The sequence below is a fragment of the Pseudonaja textilis genome, chromosome 6 (genome assembly GCF_049901715.1).
Source record: "Pseudonaja textilis isolate UNSWEBS1 chromosome 6, rPseTex1.2, whole genome shotgun sequence".
Lineage (NCBI taxonomy): Eukaryota > Metazoa > Chordata > Lepidosauria > Squamata > Elapidae > Pseudonaja > Pseudonaja textilis.
The window spans coordinates 3,537,918-3,562,947 of NC_141995.1; the positions used below are offsets into that span (position 1 = coordinate 3,537,918).

At 49.3% G+C, this 25,030-nt stretch overlaps 1 protein-coding gene across 1 annotated transcript in view; it reads right to left on the reverse strand.

The window, feature by feature from the left end:
- Positions 1–213: 213 nt before the first annotated feature.
- The window catches only part of ADAM33 (ADAM metallopeptidase domain 33), a 90,777-nt gene continuing 65,960 nt past the window's right edge, over positions 214–25,030 (reverse strand). The window contains 11 exon segments of the mRNA XM_087935680.1: positions 214–3,855; positions 4,491–4,508; positions 5,204–5,364; positions 6,570–6,815; positions 11,060–11,165; positions 15,624–15,771; positions 16,824–16,932; positions 19,085–19,162; positions 22,306–22,510; positions 23,849–23,947; positions 23,949–23,955. Of these exon segments, the coding sequence (XP_087791806.1) occupies positions 3,804–3,855; positions 4,491–4,508; positions 5,204–5,364; positions 6,570–6,815; positions 11,060–11,165; positions 15,624–15,771; positions 16,824–16,932; positions 19,085–19,162; positions 22,306–22,510; positions 23,849–23,947; positions 23,949–23,955 (1,229 nt within the window). The 3' untranslated portion in view covers positions 214–3,803.

The window sequence follows — 25,030 nt, forward strand, 5'->3', positions numbered from 1 at the left end:
TAAATAAAACTTAATAATGTGGTCGTTAAACTAATCTGGCTACTTTTGGAAATCATAAATGCATGTCAGTTGTCAAACACCCAAAATTACAGGGGAGCCCCTCAAAATTACATGCTTCAAGAAATCAGACGGCCCTCAGCCCTAACCTGAGCAAGGGACACAACTGAGATTGCCTCAGAATCCCAAAGCATCTCTCAAAACAACAGACCAGGATTTCAGTTTTTAAAAAATTATTTATTATTATTATTTATTATTATTATTAAAAAGGACCTACAGTTTTCAAAGAACCGGGTTTTTCAAGTGGTCTTCGTGCGGACAAACGCAGGCGTCTCTTCAAGAATATACGTAGCAAAGTTCATCTCAGGCTGAGGGATCTCCAGACTTGGCAACTTTTAAGACTTGTGGACTTCAACTCCCAAAATTCCTCAAGCCAGTTATGAATTCTGGAAGTTGGAAGTCCACAACTCTTAACTTCTGGGATTCTGGGAGTTGAAGTCCACAAGTCTTAACTTGTGGGATTCTGGGAGTTGAAGTCCAAATGTCTTAACTTCTGGGGATTGAAGTCCACAAGTCTCAACCTCTGGAATTCTGGGAGTTGAAGTCCACAACTCTTAACTTCTGGGATTCTGGGAGTTGAAGTCCAAATGTCTTAACTTCTGGGTATTGAAATCCACAAGTCTCAACCTCTGGAATTCTGGGAGTTGAAGTCCACAAGTCTTAACTTCTGGGATTCTGGGAATTGAAGTCCACAATTTTTACCTCTGGAATTCTGGGAGTTGAAGTCCACAAGTCTTAAAGTTGTCAACTTTGGAGAGCCTTGGTTTAAGGGGATAGCACAACCGAGCAAACAAAATTGGGGGGAAGAGATAAAAGAAAATGCCAGAAGGTTTCTATTGGGAGGTCAGTTTGAAATAACACCACCCTCCCGCCAACAAACTGATTTCTGGTCGAAAGAACCTTCTAGCAATGCAGTAGCATCTCCGCGCATGAAAAAAAAAAAAACAGCATTTGGCACAGGAATGCCAGCATCCGGCAAGGCAACAGCGGGCAACCCAGAGGTCATCAGTGCATCTCAAAGGAGAGGAGAGAGGTCTTCCCAATGGGGTGCAGGCCCTGTTCTTGGGCTCAGGAGCAATTGGTCCCAGGAGATGGGAAGGCGTTGTGGAGAAGGCCTAGAGGGGGAGAAGGCATCTAGTTCGTCTTCAGACATGCTCCTAAACCCCGGGAATAAGGCGGGGCACTAAGCCCCGCCCACTCAGATCCAGAGGCGGTCCATGATCCGACTGGCAGCTCAGTTCTCCAATCACCAAGTGCTCAACGCCATTCTTGAGAGTCAAAATATCCATTTTTTTAAATTCTTCCTGAGCACGTTAGCCCTAAGGAAGTCTGAGATATGGACCATTTGTGAATGGAGGTAGTCCTTGACTTATAACTGTCCATTTAGCGACCGTGATATGTGGCCCCCTCCAAAAAATAATACAATCGCTTTTTTTTTAATGATACCTCACTTAGCAGCAGAAATTGGGGACTCCGTTGTAGTCGTAAGTCGAGGACTACCGGTAAAGCATTTCTCTCCCGCTTTCCTATCTATCTGAAATCAGAAATTATGCTGGCTTTTCTCTAAGTCAACCGTGGTGAGCTCCAGGCTATCTAAATCAATGGGTCTTCCAACTTGGCCAGTTTCAGACTTGTGGACTTCAACTCCCAGAAGTCCTGAGCTAACATGACTGGAGGAGGAATTCTGGGAGTTGAAGTCTTAAAAGCTGTCACGTTCGAAGACCCCTGATCTAAATAATTTCAGTCCCAATTTGGGGATTCCTGTAGGCCCAGCAGAAGATCAGGATTGGGGTATGACCGTCCTCAGGAACCCATCAAGGGTTGAGCTTCATCTCTCATTACTGTCCAGCCCCACCTGGCTTTCTTGGCCCAAGTGGCCAACCTCAACCCAACCAACCGCCGTGTTAGAAAGCATGCCACCAAGTAAGGAGGACATGGCAAAAGACTGGCATCTCCATCACGTTTTGGGCCCCTGGTTGGTGGGACAGAGCAGGAGAAGATGGACAGGAATAGGATGCTGAGTGGACTTCAAGACTTGGTCCACCATCTATGATGTTCTTGGCCCTGGGCGGTGGGACATAGTGCGACAGGATGGACAGGAACAGTATGCTGAGTGGACTTCAAGACTTGGTCCACCATCTATGATGTTCTTGGCCCTGGGTGGGACATAGTGCGACAGGATGGACAGGAACAGGTTGCTGAGTGGACTTCCAAGACTTGGTCCACCATCTATGATGTTCTTGGCCCAGGGCGGTGGGACATAGTGCGACAGGATGGACAGGAACAGGTTGCTGAGTGGACTTCAAGACTTGGTCCACCATCTATGATGTTCTTGGCCCTGGGTGGTGGGACATAGTGTGACAGGATGGACAGGAACAGGATGCTGAGTGGACTTCAAGACTTGGTCCACCATCTATGATGTTCTTGGCCCTGGGCGGTGGGACATAGTGCGACAGGATGGACAGGAATAGGTTGCTGAGTGGACTTCAAGACTTGGTCCACCATCTATGATGTTCTTGGCCCTGGGCGGTGGGACATAGTGCAACAGGATGGACAGGAACAGGTTGCTGAGTGGACTTCCAAGACTTGGTCCACCATCTATGATGACCCCATAGTCACTCTCCCATTGTCAGTCAACAGGGCCTGTACTGGGTTAGGAAAGTTGTTTCCCCTGTGCTGTTCTTCTGCTGGCTTTCATCCCTCAAAACCAAAAATTGGACTGGATTTTCTTGGGACGGGACACTTTCCAGTCCCAAAGAAAAGCTAGAACTTCCTCTCTCTGATCCTATTTTTAATTCATCGCCAGCCTCATGGATTACAGTAGGATTGACTGTTGTGGATTTTTGCGTTCGTGCTCTGTAGAGAGACATCCTAAACTTTGTCCCAACTGATGTGTGGGATAGAAATGGCTATCCATCATAACTGGAGGAAAGAGAGTTGAAGAAGGCAAGATTTTTCTGCACCCAATGAAGATCTTGGATCTCCCAACTTCAAGGAACCAAGAAGCTGCCCAAGGAACACCTGTTCTGGCCAGCAACACCCTTCCAAGAAATCAGGACATTTCCCAAGGCCCTTCCAGTTTTCTGGAATCATGGGAGATGTTCTGAGACGGCCTTCTTCTCCAGACGGAAGAAACAGGTGTCAAGAAGGACTCAAGCAAAGCTCATCAACCCCCTTGGACTTCTATATCATCTCTCCCAAACTGGTTTCTTCCAGATCATCTAAATTTGACTCATGTTCCAAATCAGAGGTTAAGAACTCATCTCAATGTCCTAGAAGAATGTCCAGATGGAGAATCTGGTTTCATCTCACGGTTTGCTCCATCGTACGTCTGGAAAACTGGGGTGTCCACCTGTAAATCACTGACACCAACTTAAGACCAGGTCCACCCAGTTCGGAACTAGGAGGTCCAGGAGAGAAACATCTCATGAAGTTGTGCAAAATACGGAGGTAGGTCACGATATCTTCACGTTCACGGAGCTTCTGGGGATCATTTGAAGCCACGTGTCTCAAGGTTCAACCTACTCTTGAGAGCCCCACAAAAGGACCGCTCACCACAGCTCTCCTCTCTTGTTTCTTCACTTTTTGGGTGGACCTGTTTCCATTTTTCCAAAAAAAAAAAAAAATCCATCCACCCACCCACCCTCAAAAAGTTGAAAATGTCTCTCGTAACAAAAATCCCTGCGTTGGACCCGCAGTAGTGCAAACGAAGAAGGCAGCGTTGCCCGAGGATGACCAAAGCCTGATCACTTCTTGAAGGCGAACAAAGCGGGTTGAACTTTTAAGCCTGGGAGAGGTCTAAAGAAAGAAAGAAGGAAGGCAACGGAAGTCAGAAATCCTTCAGGACAACCAGAAGGGAAACATAGAAAGGTAACCACTTGGCGGTCAACCAAGAGATCCAGTTTGGTCCAGGGGTTAAGGCACAAAATTAGAAACTGGGAGTTCTAGCGCTCTCTTAGACATAATAAACAGCTGGGTGACTTTGGGCCCTTTCACCAGGAGAAAGCGAGTTGTAGTTCTGCCTAAGGCATGAAAACCAGCTGAGACACTTTGGACACCAAGGGAACGGGAGTTCTAGTTTTGCCTTAAGGCATGAAAGCCAGCTGGGTGACTTTGGGCCAATCACCAGGAGACTGGGAGTTGTAGTTCAGACTAAGGCATGAAAACCAGCTGAGACACTTTGGATACCAGGAGACAGGGAGTTCTAGTTTTGCCTATGACATAAAAACCAGCTGGGTGACTTTGGGCCAATCACCAGGAGATTGGGAGTTCTAGTTTTGGCTAAGACATGAAAAACAACTGGGTGACTTTGGGCCAATCACCAGGAGACAGTGAATTGTAGTTCTGCCTACGGCCAGCAGAAAACTGGTAAACAGAGGTGGGGAGAAAGTGGGGTTTCCCCAGGTGAATCCCAGGGGCTACAACACACTCACCTTTGAGGTGCAACTGGCCTGAAACAGAAAGAAAGAGGAAAAACGTATGTTAGTAGCTTAGAGATCAGGGGTCTCCAACCTTGGCAACATTAAGACTTGTGGACTTCAACTCCCAGAATTCCTCAGCCAGCAAAGCTGGCTGAGGAATTCTGGGAGTTGAAGTCCACAAATCTTAATGTTGCAATGGTTGAAGACCCATGGCTTAAATGACAAAATTGTGTGCCGTGGGGTCCATGTTCGTGGCTCAAACTTTTCCAATGTTCTCAACTTTTCCAGATCTCTCTTACAGGGAGTCCTCGACTTACGACGACTCACTTAGTGACCACGCAAAGTTACAACAGCTCTTTTAAAAGAAAAACGGGACGTGGCCCTTTTCACACTGAAAAGACCTTGGCAGCATCCCCACCATCAGGTGGTCAAAATCCAGGCGCTTGGCGACCGATTCATCATTACGACGGTCTCAGTGCTCTGGAGGGAGTCACGGGATCCCTTCTCGCAACCTCCTGATGAGCGAAGTCAAGGGGAGGGGAGCCAGATTCGCTGAACGACCGGCGACAACCGCGGCAATTCGCTTAGCAACGTGTGATGACCCATGGCCACAATCGGCTAGGCCCCATTACGGTCACTACGCCGAGGACTTCCTATGGCCGGGCAGGAAATGCACGAGGAGGAAAAATCGGATGGAAGGCCTCGCCGTTCCGGGGCGAACTTACTTGAGCGGTTTGGAGAGGTGGTTGGAGGCCCCGATCCCCGCTGGCTTGGAGCTGGTCGGTGGGACCATCACCAGCAAGGGTGGACTCGGTGAGGAGGCCACGTCCTTCGCCAGAAGGGTCTTGGGTAGGGGTTTGTAGGGTGGTCTGGCCTGAGGATTGACCTACCACGGGGAGAAAACGAGTAAAACAGAAACCGGCGGTCAAAGCAGAGTCAGAAAATAGCCCTGGAAGAGCAAGGGTGAGATTCAAAAAATCCCAGCAACCGGTTCGACGCCCGGTTGCTGGGTGGGCGTGGCCATGGTGGGCGTGGCCTATCGGAACTTCCAAGAGGGCCATTTTTCGCCTTCCCCAGAATCCGGAGGCTTCCCTCGGGCCTCTGGGAGGCTGAAAACGGCCTCTCCCAGGCTCTGGGCCCCTCCAGAAGCCGGAAACAGAGCCGTTTCCGGACTTCTGGAAGGCCCAATTTTTCCCCCTCCCAGAACCTCCATACGGACCCTGCACTTAGCTGCATCCAAAACGGGGGGGGGGGGGAGGGGCAGGGTAGGCAGTGCCAGCCGGTCAATTCGACTACCGGTTCGATGAACCAAAGGCAAATTTAACATCCGGTTCATGCGAACTGGTTCAAAACCGGCTGAATCCCACCCCCGATGGGAAGACGGCTATCAAGCTATCACCCCTAGTTCCAAACTGTCTAGATCCCACCCCTGTGGAAGGGGCCTTAGAGGCCTTCTAGTCCAACCCCCCCGCTCAATCAGGAGAGTCTGTCCCATTTCAGACAAGTGGCTGTCCGGTCTCTGTTTGAACACCTCCAGGGATGAAGCACCCACAACTTCTAGTGGCAGGCTGTTCCGCTGGTTAGTTGTCCTCCCTGTTAGGAAGTTTCTCCTTAATTCTAAGTTGCTTCTCTCCTTGGTTCGTTTCCATCCGTTGCTTCTTGTCCTCCCATCTGGTGCTTTGGAAAATAGCTGGACCCCCCTCCCCTCTTCAAGTACTGGAAGACTGCTATCATATCACCCCTAGTCCTTCTCTTCGTTAGACAGAAATACACAGTTAGAAGGGACCTTGAAGGAAATGTTATACCATCCCAGACAAACGGTTATCAAGTCTCTTCTTAAAACCCCCCCAGTAAACACGATTTACTGGAGTCTCTGCAGCCAGAGGCTGTTGCAGGTTCTTGGGAGAGTTTTCCTTCAGGCCGGAGAGTAAGTGGAACATTGGGGGGCCACTAAAGGGACTCTGGCTGTGACCGGTTCTCTGGCTGTGTTGCCTTCGTGTCATGCCCTGGGTCATCACAGGCGGTCCCAGAACTGACCACCCCTCACCCACCCCCCCAAGCTAATAAGGCAAATGGGAGCAGGCAACTTACCGGAGGGGGCCTGATGGGGGTGCTCGGAAGGGGCTTCTTCGGAGGGGGCAGTTTGGTGGGACCCCCAAAGCTGCCTTTTGGAGGCATAGCAGGCGATCCATGGAAGGGCGGTGGCCTGGAAGGTTTGAGGTCTCTCTGTAGGGCGGATGAGGGGGCACAGCCAGGCCGTAAGGGTCGTACCACGTTGATAGGGTGGGGGACCCTTTGAGGAGGGCTGGGCTTCAATGTGGAAATGCCTCTGGCTACCTGGGGAGAGAGGAAAAAGAGAGAGGGGAGCGTGAAATTCCCGGCTGAAAATTGCCAGTTGGGTCTAGTTGATGAAAACACCTGGCTAGAAACCAGGAGACGGTGAGTTCTAGTCCCACCTTAGGCATGAAAGCTGGCTGGGCGACTCTGGGCCAATCACCAGAAGATGGTGAATTCTAGTCCATTAAAGCTAGCTGAGTGACCTTAAGCCAATCACCAGGAGACGGGGAGTTCTAGTCCCGCCTTAGGCATGAAAGCCAGTTGGGTGACTTTGGACCAATCACCAGGAGACGGTGAGTTCTAGTCCTGCCTTAGGCATGAAAGCCAGTTGGGTGACTTTGGACCAATCCCCAGGAGACTGGGAGTTCTAGTCCTGCCTTAGGCATGAAAGCCGGCTGGGTGACTTTGGGCCAATCACCAGGAGACTGGGAGTTCTAGTCCTCCCTTAGGCATGAAAGGCAGTTGGGTGACTTAGGGCCAATCTCCAGGAGACTGGGAGTTCTAGTCCTGCCTTAGGCATGAAAGCCGGTTGGGTGACTTTGGGCTAATCACCAGGCAATGGTGAGTTCTAGTCCCACCTTAGCCATGAAAACCAACTGGGTAATTTTGTGCCAACCACCAGGAGACAATGAATTCCAGTCCCGCCTTAGGCACCTGCTGGGTGTCTTTCAGCCAATCACTAGGAGACGGTGAGTTCTAGTCCCACCTTAGCCATGAAAGCCAGCTGGGTGACTTTGGGCCAATCACCAGGAGACGGTGAGTTCTAGTCCTGTCTGATGCCTTAACCACAACACCAAACTGGCTCTCTATCAAAATATTAGGGCACTACTTATAGGTAGTCCTCGACTTACGACCATAACTGAAAGCAGGATTTCAGCTGCTAAGCAAGGTGTTTAAGTGTGTCATTTCCAATTTTGCAAACTTTTTACCACCGTTGTTAAGTGAATCAGGCAGTCATTGAACAAATCTGCCTTCTCCCATTAAAACTCTGCTTATCGGAAATGCGGCTGGGCATGTCACAAAAGGAGAACAGGTGACCCCGGCAACCGGCAACCGTGATAAGTACATGCCAGTTGCCAAGCGTCCAAATTTCAATCACGTGGCCGCGGGAGTGCTCCAACGGTCATAAAAAAGAGAGAAAACTGTTCCTCGGTTGCTTTTTTCAGGGCTGTTGTAACTTTGGACCATCGTTAAATGAATGGTTCTAAGCCGAGGACCACCTGTAGCGTGCAGCTCCAGACTGTGGATCACATCATTTTCACAACTCAGATTAACCGATAATCAGAGTTGGAAGAGACCTTGTAGGTCATCTAGTCCAACCCCCTTCCCAAGCAGGAAACCCTACACCATTTCTGACAGATGGGAGTCCAATTTCTTCTTGAAGGTCTCAAGTGATGAAGCTCCCACAACTTCCAAGGGCAATTTCTGTTCCATAGGTGGATTGTTCTCACTGTCAGAAAGTTTCTTCTTATTTCCAGGTTGAATCTCTCCTGGTTCAGTTTCCATCCATTATTCCAGGTGGTTTAGAAAATAGCTTGACCCCTTCCTCCTCCTCTCTGGGGCAGCCCCTCAAATATTGGAAGATGCTCTCCTGTCTCCCCTGGTCCTTCTCTTCCCTAGACTAGCCAGGCCCAGTTCCTGTAAACATTATCCCTATGTTTCAGCCTTCAGTCCCCTCATCATCCTGGTTGCTCTTCTCTGCCCTTTTTCTAGAGTCTCAACCTCTTTTTTATAGTGTGGTGACCAAAACTGGATGCAGTACTCTAGGTGTGTGGTCTTACTAAGGCTTCATAGAGCAGTATTAGTACCTCCCTTGATCCAGTGAAGATATTAGCACCCATCTGGAGAGATTCCTTCTCCCTTCCTCTGCCTGGCTTCAGGAAGGGACCTTGGAGGTCTTCTAGTCCAACCCCCAGCACAAGCAGGAAATCCTATACAGTTAGTCCTCGACTTACAATGACAATGGAGTCCAGTGTCTATGTTGTTAAGTGAGAAAAATCTGTTGTAAGCTTTGCTCCGTTTTACAACCTCTCTTGCCACCGATGTTAAATGAAATGTTAAACATCTTTTTTATTGCACAGTGACCAAAACTGGGTGCAGGACTCTAGGTGCGGCCTTACTAAGGCTTTATAGAGTGGTATTAGTACCTCCCTTGATCTCAATTGTATCCCTCTGTTAATGCAACTTAGGATTGTATTGGCTTTTTTGGCTGCTGCTGCACTTTGTTGGCTCCTATTTAGCTGGTTGTCCACTAAGACTCCGAGATCCCTCTCCCAGTTCCTGCTATTGAGCCTGGTTTCACCCAGTCTACCTGGGTCCTTTGGGTTTTTCCTGCCTAAGTGTAGGACTTTCCTTTTCTCTACATTCTCTCAACTGAACCAACATCTCTGAACGGAGTCAATAATTTGAATCAAAGCAGGCGTGAAACTATTTAATTTCAAGTCAACTTTACTCGTTACGCAAATTTCCACTCTGCTGCTGCTACACTCCCGCCCCTCAAAATAACCCACACACACATTTGCCAGCTTAAGCAAAACCTAGCACAACAATTTAAACACCCAATGGATGGTTTTTAGTTCAAAAGGATCAAACCGCATGGATTGACTCTCTCCAAATCAGCCGGATAAATCTGAATTAAGCCAATGGCCCAAACTCAGCCAGAAATGATTCTCTGCCCTTCTGTCAGCGGCAAATGGTGGATCCGCTAAAATTATTATCAACTGCTTTACTATTTCACGCCGTGACAGCTCTGGCTTAAAAGCTGCGGTTTTTGTACGCTGAATTTTTAAACAGATTTAACAGAGTTGGAAGGGACCTTGTAGGCGCTGAACCAGTGGTGGGATTCAAACATTTTTTACTACCGGTTCTGTGGGCGTGGCTTGGTGGGCGTGGCAGGGGAAGGATGTACTGCAAAATCCCCCTTCTCTCCCCCTCCCCACTGACCTGCTTTCCAGCTCCGTTCTCCTGTGCAGGGCAACCAAAGGAGACCCAGCCGATCAGCTGGGACTCAAAGGGAGGCAGAGAAGAGATGGGGGTTGGCGGGGACAGTCAGAGGTGGGATTGGCCGGTTCTCCCAACTACTCAAATTTTCTGCTACTGGTTCTCCAGAGCCTGTTAGAACCTGCTGAATCCCACCTCTGCACTGGACCCAGGTGTTCCTCCTCTTCCTCATCAGCCACCTCTAGACCTGGGGGCTGTTGACTCTCCATCTGAGGGCTGATGGACGGCCCAGGCTCCACATCTCTACCTCTCTCTTCCTCCCTCTCCCTCTCTCCCTCCTTCCCTCTCCCCTCTCTCCCCTCTCTCTTTCTCTTCCTCTCCCTCTCTCTTTCTCTCCCTCTTTGTCCCTCTCTCTCTCCCTCTCTCTCTCCTCTCTCCCTCTCCTCTCTCTTTCTCTCCTCCTCCCTCCTCTCCTCCCTCCTCCATCTCCCCTCTCTCTCTTCTCTCCCTCCCTCCCTCTCCCTCCTTTTTCTCTCTCTTCCTCCTCTCTCTTTCTCTCTCCCTCTCTTCTCTCTCCCTCCCTCCTTCTCCCTTTCTCTCCTCTCTCTCTTCTCTCTCTCCCTCTCCCTTTCTCCCTCTCCTCTCTCCCTTTCTCTCCCTCTCCCTCTCTGTCTCCTTCTCTCTCCCTCTCTCTTTCTCTCTCTCCCTCTCTCTCTCAGCTCCATTCCCTCTTCCCACTCTCATGTCTCCTCCTCCTCTGCTGCAGGGGGCCGGCGGCCCACATGCCACAACACACTCAGTCAAAGTAGAAGAGAAGAGAAACCCTGAGCACAGAATACAAGGAGTCCTGGACTCACACCCATTCATTTAGAGACCGTACAAAGTTACAGCAGCCCTGAAAAAAAGCAACATACGGCTGTTTTTCACACTTACGACCGTTGCAGCATCGCCAGGGTCACGTGATCCAACCCTGGGCAAGTAGTTCATGTTTATGATGGTGTCTCACGGTTTTAGGATCCCCTTTGGCGACCTGATGACAAGCAAAATCCGCAGGGAAAGCCCGATTCGCTTAACAACCGGGTGACTAACTTATCAACTGCAGTGATTTGCTTAACAACGGTGGCAAGAAAGGTCGTAAAAGGAGGCAAAGTCCAGTTAAGCCACGGTCTGACTTAGCCATGGAAATTTTGTGTGTGTGTGTGTGTGTGTTCAGTTGTGGTCGTAAGTTGAGGACTACCGATTTGATTACCAGCATTCCAACGACTGCAAGGGTGTTGGTGCTGAGCGGGGTTGAGTTCATTTACCTGGCTGGTAACGCTGCATTTCACTTTGTTAGTGGAGGAAATATCCTGCAGGATGAAGGCGGAATTTGAGTGACCGTGACTTGTTTTCTGATGGACAATTCCGTTCCTGTTGCAAAAAAACAGAAAATGAAAGAATAAGACCCTTTTGTGATGACCCAAAGGAGCGTGGCCCAAAGGCAACACAGCCAGATAATCAATAAGAGTCCCTTTATTAGCTCCAACTTTGCCCCCAGTGTCCTGGTTACCTTCTGGGCTGGAGAAAAACTCTCCCAGGAACAGCCTTTAGATGCAGAGAATCAAGTCCAAAACAGGGTAAACACAAACTGTAACTTAAAGTCCAGTCAAGGCAAAATGAGGTAATTAATCCGGCAGGGAAGGAGAAGGAATTCCAGATGTGAAGGAACAGCAGTAATTCAATATGGTTGGGAAGATGCCAGGAACGCAGATAAGCAAAGTTGACACAAAATAAACTCATGTTTGCTCCCAGCAGCTGCCATGCTCAGCTTGCATCTCTTTTTAAACTCCCTTCCCAAGTGTGGCTAATGAAGGGAATCAGGGCCCTTTCCTCGCCCATAAGCCATGCAACCCACGTTGCTCCCTTGTTAGGAATATAAGTCACCTAACAGCTATTTGGGTTAGAAATATATAAACCAGGGTAAACATTTTAAAACTGTTATCTTTAAGAAAATGCAAAACTGTAATTAGGTGTGGTTTCTCAAACGGCCATAAGATGGAGCCAGAAACCTGGGTTGTTTTAGTTTTAGTCTGAGTCTCAGAAGAGAGTGTATCTCTGTTTCCTTCTGTTGGAAAGTATTGCCGTTGCTCCATTTTTCCTAATTGACTGATATTCCTGGATTTGATATAAGTCTGATACTGAACTGTTTTTTTTTTTTGACACTGGAATTAGTTATTGGATTATCCCTGGATTGAAAAACTGACTGATTTACCTGTGAATGACTTTGGACTGTTTGTTTTGAACTTTGCTTAAACCTTTCTGGAAGTAAAACCCTACATTTACTGTACAGTGTATGTGTGTGCTGTTTGTGTATTATTCAAACACTTCTCTCAAATACGTCTCCCTGTATGCGCTCATTCTCCTAACGGGGAATTACCTCAACATCCCTTCTCTGGTCCTCCCTGCGTGTCCTAGGATGAAGAGGGGGTGTGCCTAGGTCTTCCTCTTAACCCGCTCTCCCTTGTTCTCCCTCTTCCCTACTCTGCCCAGTCGGACTCTGCCCTTCTCCAGTTTCCTCCACAGCCAATCATCTTCCTCCTTGGATTCAGACGCAGACAAGGGCATGACATCTTTAAGAGGAGAGCAAAGATCCCTTTCCCATCGGCCCATTCTAATTCTGAAATAATTCCTTGCGCAGGTAGTCCTCGACTTCCGATCGCAATGGAGCCCCAATTTCCCATTGTTCAAAGGAGACATGTTGTTAAGTGAGTTTTGCCCCATTTTACAGCCTTGCTTGCCGCCAGTGTTAAGTAAGTCACCGCAGGGGATAACTTGGTCCCCCAGTTTCTTAAGCGAATCTGTCTTCCCCCTTTGACGTGGCTTGTCGGAAAGGGTTGCAAAAGGGGATCGCCTGACTCCAGGATGCGGCGACCGTCATAAAAGAAGAGTCGGTGGCCAAGCGTCTGAATTTTGATCACGTGATCGCAGGGAGGGTGCAACGGTCACAAGTGTGAAAAGCAGTCATAAGTCACTCTTTTCAGTGCCTTTATAACTGCAAACAGTCGTAAGTCGAGGACTACCTGTAGATCAGTGGTGGCCAACCTTTTGGGGCTCCTCTGCCAAAAATTGTGTGCATGCTTGCATGCTCGTGCTTGCATGCCAGCACCCAGAAGGCAATGCAGGGGCCCCCCATGGCCCCCACGCATGCACACACAATCCCCACCCACCCACCCCCGTCACCCCCTGACTTGCACTGCACCTCCCAGCTGTTTTTCGGCCCGTATGAGGCCTTTTTGGGCCTCCCAGAGACTTGAGGAAGGCTTCTGCAGGCTTTGCAGGCCGAAAACTAGGCCCATTTCGTCACTTCCGGTATTTTCGGAAAAACAGGAAGTGACGAAACGGGCCTAGTTTTCGGCCTGCAAAACCTGCAGAAGCCTGCAGAAGCCTTCCTCAAGCTGTTGGGAGGCCCCCAAAAGGCCTCAAACCGGCTGAAAATCAGCTGGGAGGTGCGCAGGTGCACAGTGAGGTATGTTTGCCTGCAGCTCGCATGCCGGCACGAATGGCTCTGCGTGCCACTTGTGGCAAGCGTGCCATAGGTTCACCCTCATGGCTGCAGATGGTTTATGACTGCAATTGTGGGCTCAGTTATGATTGTAAGTCGAGGACTATCTGTTCATGGCTGTACTTGCAGGCTCAAATATGGTCATAAGTCAAGGGCTATCTATTTATGACTGTAATTGTGGGTTGAATTATTGTCGTAAGTCGAGGACTATCTTTACATGACTTATGGCCATAACTATGGGCTTAATGATGGTTGTAAGTGGAGGACAATTTCTTTATGGCTGGAATTGTGGGTTTAACGATGGCCGTAAGTCCAAGACGATCTCTGGATGATTTATGGCCATAACTGCGGGCTCAATGACAGACATAAGCCGAAGACTACCTGCCCAAAGCTTGGGGAATAGAACTAATGTTCTTTCGGAGTCCTTTCCATTTTTTTTTCCCCCACTTGAAGCTGCCATCCATTTCAATGATTCCTTCATCGTCTTTCTCTCCCCGGGGATTAATTATTTTTCATTTTACAAGAAGGGAGATGATGACAGCCGAATGGCGACCTAATTCTTGCAATGATGTTGTACATAATTAAGTTTGCCGCCTCGAATGAATAGTGTTGGATTGTCTCCATTATCCTTCTGTAATTCTATCTTCTTCTTTATATATATATATATATATATATATATATATATATATATATATATATATATATATATATATATATATATATATATAAAAGGAAATGCCACTCACGCGTCATCACAAAATCCCCAGAACTGCAAAGCCTACAAACTTGAAATGTGGCACCTAAGTTCCTCTTGGCTGAAAGGATTTTTGGAAATGACCATCAGAGCATTAGTATTTCCTATATTATTATTATTATTATTATTATTATTATTATTATTATTATTATTATTATTATTATTATTATTATTATTATTATTATTATTATTATTATTATTATGCTTATTATTATTATTATTATTATTATTATTATTATTCTCTGATGCTAAGGAGTTCTACTACTCCATCCTCACCTGGAAAGAAATCTCTTCCAAATGCAAAACGCAAGCAGAGGAGGTTCAGTTTCACAGCACCCAGCAGCTTTAGGGCAGAATAGTTGAGCTAAGCCACGCCCAGGCTCCTTGCTGTCTCCTTCTTGCTCACACAGCATACACTGTTTCAGTTTCCAAATAGTCCTCAACTCTCTCACACACTGACAGGACGCTAGCCAGATGAATACCGATGGATGCTGGTAGGCAGAGGCAGAATTCCCACCCCCCCTTATTTTCCAACCCATAAGCTAAGCCCGACCACATAGTTTCGTAGTGAAACACGGGTATCAAAGTAGTAATTCTACAGGCACGTTTCTCACAACCAGATCGCTCAAAGAGCTCATTCCCACCCTTCGATTAGCCGTGGTTTCATCGTGGGCAGATGAGAATTGGCTTGGCCTCGGGGACCCATCAGAGGGGAATTGATGTGTTGGGGTTCGCCGGCAGCAGGTGCGGACGGCTGAGGTCTCGGAGAGCGAGGACTCAGATGAGGGGCCTGCCTGGGATGCAGGGGTGGGGCCAGGACCCTCAGGGAGGGGAGTGCTGCCTTCGGAGATGGTGGAGGCTGACAGAAGTGAGGAAGAGTCCCCCGAGGAGCCTGTGCCCAGTGTGCGCGCACGCAGGGCTGCTCAAAGGAAAGAGCAGCTGCAGCAGCACGGGCGACTCGGGAGTAAGGCTGCAAGGTGATGGCTCCTCCCTTAAGGGATAAAAGCCAGCGGAGAAACCAAAGTTCTTTGCAGAAAGCAAAGACGTTTTTGCACTCAAGCCTTGTGCACGTTTAGACTGTCCTGGTTGGTGTTTGGAGATTCTTTGTGTTTGAAATATTTCTGGGCAACTTTATCTCGTGTTCTTGGCAGCCTCGCACCCCCTTGGCAAAGCTCGTTCTTATCAGAGACGATGAGTTTGAAACAACCTTTTCACCGGGAAGGAACGGAATTCGTAAAGAATCATGACAAGGTTTTGATTTTACCTCCGTTTGGTGTTTTGTTTGCTTTGAATGAGGCTTGAGTCAGAACAGGATGGCTCGATGAAACCCCAAACTGGGTTTGTTTGCAACTGGGTTAAAAGCAGGTTGTGTGAAGGAGGGCCGCCGGCGAATAAGAGGAGGGCGGTGGTGTGTGTGTGTGTGTGTGTCTCCATGAAAAAGAGCCAGGCGGGAGAGTTATCCTTGCGATGAACCCACCCATGAATGGCGAGAAGTGAAACCGAGGTTCAGGGTAAGGGGGTGACGAGAAGAGGTGGGAGGGAAGGGCTTCGCAGGTGGGAGGGGGAGGCCCACCTGCAGGTCTTGGTTCTCTTCCTGAAGCCCTTGGCCCACTTGTGGAGGAGCGAATTCTCCCGTCTGTAGCAGGCGTAGAGCCCCAGGAGCAGAGCGGATACAACCAGCAGGAAGACGACCAACAGAACAGTCAAGATGGCTTCATAATCTGTGAAGAGGTCCAAGCAGGAGGAGACGGTCACAGCTGCAGGTTACGGTTGCCCAGACAGACCTTCCATCCCTTCCACCCATCCATCTGCCCTTCCATCCATCCATGCTTCCATCCCTCCCTTCCATCCATCCATGCTTCCATCCTTATTTCCATCCTTCCTTCCTTCCTTCCATCCCCCCATTCCTTCCCATCCATCCTTATTTCCATCCATCCATCCTTCCCTTACAATCCATCTTTCCATCTGTCCATCCACCTTTCCGTCCTTATTTCCTCCCTCCCTCCATCCCTCCCTTACATTCATCCATTCTTCCACCTATCCATCCATCCATCCATCCTTTCCATCCATCATCTATTTATCCTTCCATCCATTCATTCACCCATCCATCCAGAAGGAGGAGGAGGGAGAGGGGGAGGAAGAAGAGAAGGCTGAGGAAGAGGAGGAGGAAGAGGAGGAGGAGAAGGGGGAAGAAGCGGAGGGGAGGAGGAGAAGGAGGGGAGGAGGAGGAAGAAGGGAAGGCAGAGGAGGAGGAGAAGGAAGGGTGAGGAAGAAGAGAAGGCTGAGGAAGAGGAGGAGGAGGAGAAGGAAGGGTGAGTAAGAGGAGGAGGAAGAGGAGGAGGAGGAGGAGGAAGGGTGGGGAAGAAGAGAAGGCTGAGGAAGAGGAGGAGGGGAGGAAGGGGAAGATGGAGGAGGAGGGAGAGGGGGAGGAAGAAGAGAAGGCAGAGGAGGAAGAGCAGGAGGAGAAGAGGGAAGAAGTGGAGGGGAGGAGGAGAAGGAGGGGAGGAGGGGAGCAAGAAGAGGAGGGTGAAGAAGAGGAGGAGGAGGGGAGGAGGAGGAAGAAGGGAAGGCAGAGGAGGAGGAGAAGGAAGGGTGAGGAAGAAGAGAAGGCTGAGGAAGAGGAGGAGGAAGAGGAGGAGAGGGAGAAGGAGAAGTAAGAGAGAGAGAGATGGGGGGAGAAGGGGAAGAAGAAAACGAAGGCTGAGAAGGAGAAGAAAAAAAGAGGGAGGAAAAGGAGAAAGAGAAGGGAGGAGAAGCAGCAGGGGCTACTCACGGTCTTGCTGGACGGGGCCACTATCCACGCTGCCCCCCAGGCCCGGCTTCTCGCAGAACGGAGGAGCCCAGCCAGCATTGCAGTGACAATTCTGGTTGCTGTTACACACCTAAGACAAGCAAAGAACCGGTGGAGTGAGCCCCAAAACTTATTCCGGGGCTCCAGGTCCAGGAAAGCCAATACGGTCCTCCAAGCTCCAAGACCTCCTGATGCCATCCAGGGTAGAATATTTCCCTTCACCCGCCCGAGTGCTTTTGTTTCCTTCCTGCCCCTCCACGCGAACCAGCAAACCTCCTTGCTTCTTCCTTTTTTTTTTTTCCCCTTTTCAACGGGCGCAGGCATCCTAAAGAAATACAGGAGGTCCTCGACTTACAACCACAACTGAGGGAAGCAGTGGTTCAACAAGACGTCGCGCGACGGCTTAGCTCAACCACCGCAACCCGTTAAAATAACTATTTATGGGGGGGAGTCATATAGCAGATGGAGACTGGGGGATGTGAGGGGGGGAAACCACAGGTTGTAAGTCAGAACCCTGTCACGACTTTAAAAAGTCGTTGAAAAATGACCCTAACTCTCTCCTCCGAGCTTACTCCGAACCTACTCCGAGCCTGAAAATATCCTGGTTACATTTTGGCACATAGGATTGGCAACGTCGGGGTGGAGGGACTGCCGATTAAATGATGCATTCCTCTTCCATTCCAAGACGTAGGTACTCCTCGACTTACAACCACAGCGGAACCCCAAATTTCCCTCGTTAAGCAAGACAGTTGTGAAGTGATTTAACCCCCACTCCCAAATTTTACGACCTTTGTTCCCACAGTTGTTCACTGCCCGGTTGCCAGGTGGGCGTGGCCACAGTGGGCGTGGCCTACCGGAACTTCCAGGGGGGGCTGTTTTTCGCCCTCCCAAAGCTTCCGCGCAGACCCTGCACTTATCTGCATCAAAAATGGGCTGCTTGGAGGCTCCTGGGAGAGGAGGAAAGGGCTGCGGTGGGTGGGGCCAGCCAGTCGTTCAAATTTCTGGCTCGGCAAACCAAATGCAAATTTAACATCCGGTTTGCCCAAACCGATCCGAACTGGTAGAATCTCACCCTTGCCTCCAATCCTGACCCGGATTGGATCTTTACATTATCCAGGGACACGTATATCCGCCTTCATTTAGTAGTCAAACAGTTGTTAAGTGTAATCTGGCTTCCCACTCGGCTTGGCTCCTCAAAAGATTGCAAAAGGGGACTCTGGAACACTGCGACCGTCATAAATATGAGTCCATTGCCAAGCGCCTGAATTTTGATCCCATGACCACAGGGATGGTGCAATGGTCGTAAGCATGAAAAAACAGCCATAAATCCTCTCTTTCTTTTTTTTTCCAGTGCCAACTTTGAACAGTTGGCTGAGGAATTCTGGGAGTTGAAGTTCACAAGTCTTAAAGTTGCCATGGTTGGAGAGCCCTGATCTATGGGGCTGCTAGTGACATGTGCAAAAGGGTTTATTTGCACACCTACCGTTCTGCTCCCCCCAGTGGGCTGGTGGGGCCGGCAGCAGAGTCGGACAGTGAGGAGGTTGGGGAGGAAACTGGGTCAGTCTTGGAAGCTGAGGAAGGCTCGGACAAGGGCTCTGCATCAGAGGCAGAGATGGGGCCAGGGCAGGCTGGCAGTCATCAGCTGCCTTCGGGCAGTCATCAGCAGTGAGGCGGGGGAGCAACTGAACCCAGTTCCCAGCCTGCACATGCGCAGAGTTGCCAAAAGGAAGGCACAATTAAGAACTCAGCTTCGACGTGGGAGTAAGGCCGCAGGTGGACGATGAAAGACCCTCTCCTCAGGATTAAAGAGAAGCGAAAGGGGAGGGGGCTTTTGCAGGCAGCAACTCGCTCGTTCGTTCGTTCCAGCCTTGTGAAGATTTGCCTATATAACGCAGCCTTCCCTGTCAGCACTGAGTGTGGAACTATTTACCGGGCAGCGTTCTAGGGTTGATAAAGGTCTGAGCTAATTAGTCTACCTTCGCAAGACTACCTTCGCAAGCCGTTGGCTGACTGTGAACGAAATAAATTCACATTAATGTAATAAAGGAGGTTTTCGCTGGGAGCTCAGAATAGGGGAGGCCTAGGCCTGCCTCCAGGTCAAAAACGGCCTCTTGTTTGAAAATTTCAACGCATTAAATAAAACTCTTGTCTCATTTTTTTTTTGCCCCCAAAAATATCCCCTGACAAAAAAAAGTCAGCATCGAACTTCAGAAATAAATTGAAGGTTTTCACTGCTAACTTACCCCATGGCCATTACATTTGGAGATGCATTTGTCCAGGTCGAAAAAGGAAGCGTTTTGACACCGCTGATCTTTGCACACCTGCGAGGAAGTCACATTAGCAAATTAGCATCGATTTTAGAGTCAATTCTGATTTTAAAAAATCTGAGCGATGGAGTAGCTGCCGTCAAGTCGCATCATCCCATGTAAATAGATTTATTTTTTTCTCCAAACAACCTGCCCTAAATTGGTCGTTCAAATGTTCAAAGAGTCAACCCCATTGGAGGCACCAGCTTTGGTACTCATTGTGCAAACTGGATGCAGGAGGTAAGATGTGTACCCAAAATGAAGAATGCCAAATAAATGGGGCAAAAAACGCTGCTCATGGATTCCTTGGTCTCAAAGCAGAAGTAATTCTTCCAAGCGAGAGTCCCTCGAAGTTCTCTTTCACGAGTTTTATTGAGACGAAAAGGGGCGGGTTTGCAAGAAGTTTAAAATTCTTTTTCCACACACACACCCTTTAATGCAGGGGGTTCTTCAGAACACGGCTGCTTTGAAGACTTGTGGACTTCGACTCCTAGAATGCCCTATCTGGCTGAGGAACGCTGGGAGTTGAAGTCCAGAAGTCTTAAAAAGTTGCCACGTTTGGAGATTCCCCTGCCTTAATAGATCGGGGAAGGGGATCCCGTGGGGTTGTACCAGTGTTTGTTCTATGACACAACAGTTGTTGTTGTCCGTCGGCAATCTGTGGAGATGGCAGCAGAGTCAGGCAGTGGGGAGGAACATGGGCCAATCCGGGAGTCTGGGGAGGGCTTGGATGAAGTGTCCTGCATCCGATGCAGAGATGGGGCCAGGGCCATCTGGGAGTTATGTGCTGATTCTGGAGCCTCCAGAATCTGGCAGCAGTGAGGAAGAGGAATAGCGGGAGCCTGTTCCCAGTGTGCGTATGCACAGAACTGCCAGAAGGCAAGAACAGTTAATACAAAAGGAGCGACTTGGGAGTAAGGCTCGGAGGTGATTGGTAAGACATAAGAAATAAAGGAGGAGCAAAGGGACAGGAGTCTTTGCAGGAAGCAACTTTGCCCATACTGGTCGGTTTGAAACCTGAAGCTTGGTGTTGAATTTGTGTTCTGTTTTGGCCTTGTATAACTAATTGGAAATTGAGTCGTTGGTAGCATTTGAAGGAAGATAAAAGTGGGTGCTTATCAGACTTATCCTGAAGGATTTTGGCAGACTTCTGTGGGACTCTTTACAAACTCTTTTGAGACTCATTATGAGCTGCGAATGACTAAAATTCACAGCTGTTGAAATAAAGAAAAAAGGGGTTTTGGGACTAACATGTGTCTCCATAAGCCTTGATCAAAACGACAGCATGGAGAAGATAGCAGGCGGCTATTATTCAGGGGTCTCCAACCTTGGCAACTTTTAAGCCTGGCGGACTTCAACTCCCAGCAAAGCTGGCTGGGGAATTCTGGGAGTTGAAGTCCACCAGGCTTAAAGTTCTCAAGGTTCAAGACCCCTGAACTAATTCTGTATTTACTGTATCCTGAGCACTTTGTGAAGCTTTCACCATCTGCTGTCAACTCGTAAAGCTTTCCTGGCTCAGCTACAAGCAGAAGTATATTCCACACATATCTTCTTCAAGGTTGTATCCCAAGCTACCGAGACCAACCGGAGCGGCGAGAGATGGGATCTCTACAGCCCGTGGAAGTGCTTAGTTGGAGAATGTGATTTATGACACACCCTGGAGGGAGGGGGAAGAAACAGGGTCATAGGTGGGCCATAAATTACGTCAGGCAGAGCGGACTTCATTTGGATACTTTGCCGACGTTGCGCCTAATAAATAACTGGATTTCTTTTGAAACTTGGCTAAGGCTCATGGTTTACTTAGGGTATCCAATGGAACCCTGACATCTGCATTCACACATGCATCACATTTGTGCAGAGATGCAGGTACCGAACCCGAAATTACAGGTTAGTCCTTGACTTACAGTGGTTCATTGAGTGACCGTTCAACTTTACAACGGCACCGAAAAACGTGGCTTGCTGTCATTTTTCACAAGGTACAACCTTTGCAATGTCCCCCGTGATCCAAATTCAGACCCTTGACTAACCGACTCGTATTTAGGACGGTCGCAGCGTCCTGGGGAGGAGTGGTGGTGGGGGTGTCAGGGTCCCGCCATTCTCTTTTGGGACCTTCTGAGAAACAAAGTCCACGGGGAAAGCCGGTTTCGCTTAGCAACCAATGTCGCCAACTGAACGGCAGCAGTGTATTTGCTTCGCAAACCGTGGAAGGAAAAGTTCGTCCAATGGAGCAAAAAACTCCCTTGACAGACGTCTCGCTTAGCAACATAATTTTGGGGCTGCACGGGGGTCATAAGTCGAGGACTACCTGTACTTTTTCTAGCTTACCCTGCCGTTAAAATAGTCCAGCCCGTTTGCGGAGGTTATGACCAGTGGTGGGATTCAAAAATGTTTTTTACTACCGTTTCTGTGGGCGTGGCTTGGTGGGCGTGGCAGGGGAAGGATATGCTACAAAGTCCCCCTTTCCCTCCGCACTCCACTAACCTGCTTTCCAGCTCTGTTTTCCTATGCAGGGCAACCAAAGAAGTTGGAAGTTCAGCAGTGGTGGTATTCCAATTCTTTTACTACCGGTTTTTGTGGGCATGACGTGGCTGAGTGGGCGTAGCAGGGGAAGGATACTGCAAAATCCCCCTTCCCTCCCCACCCCACTGACCTGCTTTCCAGCTCCCTTCTCCTGGGCAGGGCAACCAAAGAAGACCCAGCCGATCAGCTAGGGACTCGATGGGAGGCAGAGAATAGATGGGGTTGGCGGGGCCAGTCAGAGGCAGGATTGGCCGGTTCTTCAAACTACTCAACATTTCCGCTACCGGTTCTCCAGAACTGATCCGAACCGGATGAATATACCACCTCTGGACATCAGATGTCCCTTTGAGGACCTTGGGCCAAAGGTGATCTCCACAAACCCAGGTTCAATTGAGGTAAAAGAGAACCTGCAGGTGTCCGAGAAGACTCTCCAATCCTTCAGGACCGAGTTGACCCAAACTACTCAACATTTTCACTACCGGTTCTCCAGAACTGATCTGAACCGGCTGAATATACCGCCTCTGGTTATGACCAATGTAGCCGCCTATGTGAAACGTGCCCCGGAGCCAGGACCTGTTGCGTCCTGAAATGCAGAAAGTTAGAAAATGTTCGCTCTTCCCCTTCCCTTGAGGACTCACCAACCCATCTCCGCACTTGGTGCCCGTCATCACGAGACCCGGGTCGGAGAGGTCGCCCTCATCATCCTTGGTGGCATAGACCAAAGTCCCCCGGCATTTGATCTCTTGCCCGTTAAACCGGATGGTGGTGTCCATGGAGATGGTGTTGGTGCCTTTGGGCTTGGCCGCTGGGCTTTGACACTGGATCTTTCCGCACTTGGCATCTCTGGGAGGAAAAAGAAGGAAGTCCAATAAGGAGGAGAGCGAGAAGGTTCAAGAGATGGGATCCCCTGATGGTCTGGAGGTTGTGATTAGCCGGCGGCAGGTGCGGGTGGCTGAGGAGAGCGAGGACTCAGATGATGAGACGGGACCATTGGGGAGTGGGCTGCTGCCTTCAGAGATGGTGGGGGGGCTGGCAGCAGCGATGAGGAAATTCCCGAGGAGCCTGTGCCAAGTGCGCGTGCGCGCAGGGCTGCTCGCCGAAAAGAGCAGCTGCAGCAGCACGGGCGACTCGGGAGTAAGGCTGCAAGGTAACGGCCCCTCCTTCAAGAAGATAAAAGCCAGCTGTGAATCCGACGTTCTTTGCAGGAAGCAAAGACGTTTTGAAACTCAGCCTCATGGACATTCCAGCATCTTAGTTGGTATTTGAAGACACTTGTGTTGTGAAATATTTCTTATCTGTTATTTCTTAGCCATTCTTGGCAGCCTCGCACAGTTTTGGCGAGGTTTGTGCTTACCAAAGTTAATTAGTTTGCAGCAGCCTTTTAAACGGGGATTCGTAAGAATCATTAAAACGGTTTCTGTTCCCTTCAGTTCCTGTTTGTTTTATTGGAAAAGGGTTTGGGTCAAAATACCGGATGCCTCCCAGATGTCCTCGCAAAGCCAACTCTCAAGGAGCAGAAACTCAAGTCAGGAAGTTCAACCACCAGGTGCGGGAAGCTTTCGGGGTCCTTCTCCAAGGACAGAATCAAGGAAGGGATGGGAAGGACCATCGACTCTCCCCCAGGGGAGAAAAGGGATGATCCCTGTACTGGACGAAAGCCTTGGTTTGTGCCAATTTGGGGTGGGGTCTTTTTAATTGTTGTGGTTGTCGTTGGGCAATATTTATTTATTTCCAAATTTAAAACGTAAGATCTAAGAGAAGAAAAGGGGGAAAAGGAACAGACCAAAGACAAGAAAGCAAGAAGGCAGGCAGGCAGGAGGTGAGGGAGGGAGGGGGAGAAGAGGGAGAAAGACAGAGAGGGAGAAAAGAGAGAAGGAAGGAAGGAAAGAAGAAAACATGCGTAAAACAAAACATCAAACCTACACACAAAATATCCTTGGGGAATAATCCCAGCTACAAAGATCTATTATGAGTCAAGCCACTGGGCCTACCCTCTATCCACTGTAAAAAAAACCAACAACAACCCAACCACGGCTTCCCCTGAACCAGGATCCAGACCGCATGCTCTGGGTTGCTGCTGCTGCTGCTGCTGCAAACTTCCCCTGACTTGGCCACATCTGGAAGTCAAGGACTGGGCTTCCCGGAAGGAACATCTGGATCCCTCAGCCGGTAGGCACTTACCTCTTGGCGCATTTCACGTAGTTGCCGTGCCGGTCCTTCCCACAGTTGCCGTACATGTCGCCGGCCCTGTTGACATCCTGGAAGCAAGCATCGGGGCCGCCAAGCACCTGGGGGGGGCGACGGGGGGGGAGAGAAGGTCTGATTTAGCACCCCATGCCAAATAAGCCCTCCCCAAATTTACAAGTCCTCGAACTTACGACCAGAAGGGAGCCCAAACTTTCTGCTGTTCGCCTGTTAGATGTTTAATTATCGTTTTGGTATTTCTCTTTGTTAATTTTAAAGCCGGCTACTTCCCCCGAATTTTCCTGTCTCCTGGATTAATTTTGGTCCCTTCTCCAATGGTTCTTCTACGAAGAAGACCAGGTCACCGGCGAATGCTTGGACCTTATATTCGCCTTTGTGTCTTTTAAGTCCTCTTATCTCCCGATTTGATCTTATTCTTATTAGCAGAATCTTCAAGGTCAGGATAAAGAGCAGAGGTGACAATGGACAGCCTTGCCGTACTGAAGTTACAATAGCATGGGAAAAAAGTGAGTTCTAGTCCCGACTAATGCATGAAAGACGGTTGGGTGACTTTGGGCCAATCACCAGGAGACGGTGAGTTCCAGTCCTGCCTTAGGCATGAAAGGCAGGTGGGTGACTTTGGACCAATCACCAGGAGACAGTGAGTTGTAGTCCCGCCTTAGGCATGAAAGCCGGCTGGGTGACTTTGGGCCAATCACCAGGAGACAGGGAGTTCTAGTCCCGCCTTAGGCATGAAAGCCGGCTGGGTGACTTTGGGCCAATCACCAGGAGACAGGGAGTTCTAGTCCCGCCTTAGGCATGAAAGCCGGTTGGGTGACTTTGGACCAATCACCAGGAGACGGTGAGTTCTAGCACTGCCTTAGGCATGAAAGCCGGCTGGGTGACTTTGGACCAATCACCAGGAGACGGTGAGTTGTAGTCCCTCCTTAGGCATGAAATCCGGCTGGGTGACTTTGGACCAATCACCAGGAGACAGGGAGTTGTAGTACCACCTTAGGCATGAAAGCCAGCTGGGTGACTTTGAGCCAATCACCAGGAGACAGAGAGTTCTAGTCCCGCCTTAGGCATGAAAGCCGGCTGGGTGACTTTGGACCAATCACCAGGAGACGGGGAGTTCTAGTCCCGCCTTAGGCATGAAAGCCAGCTGGGTGACTTTGG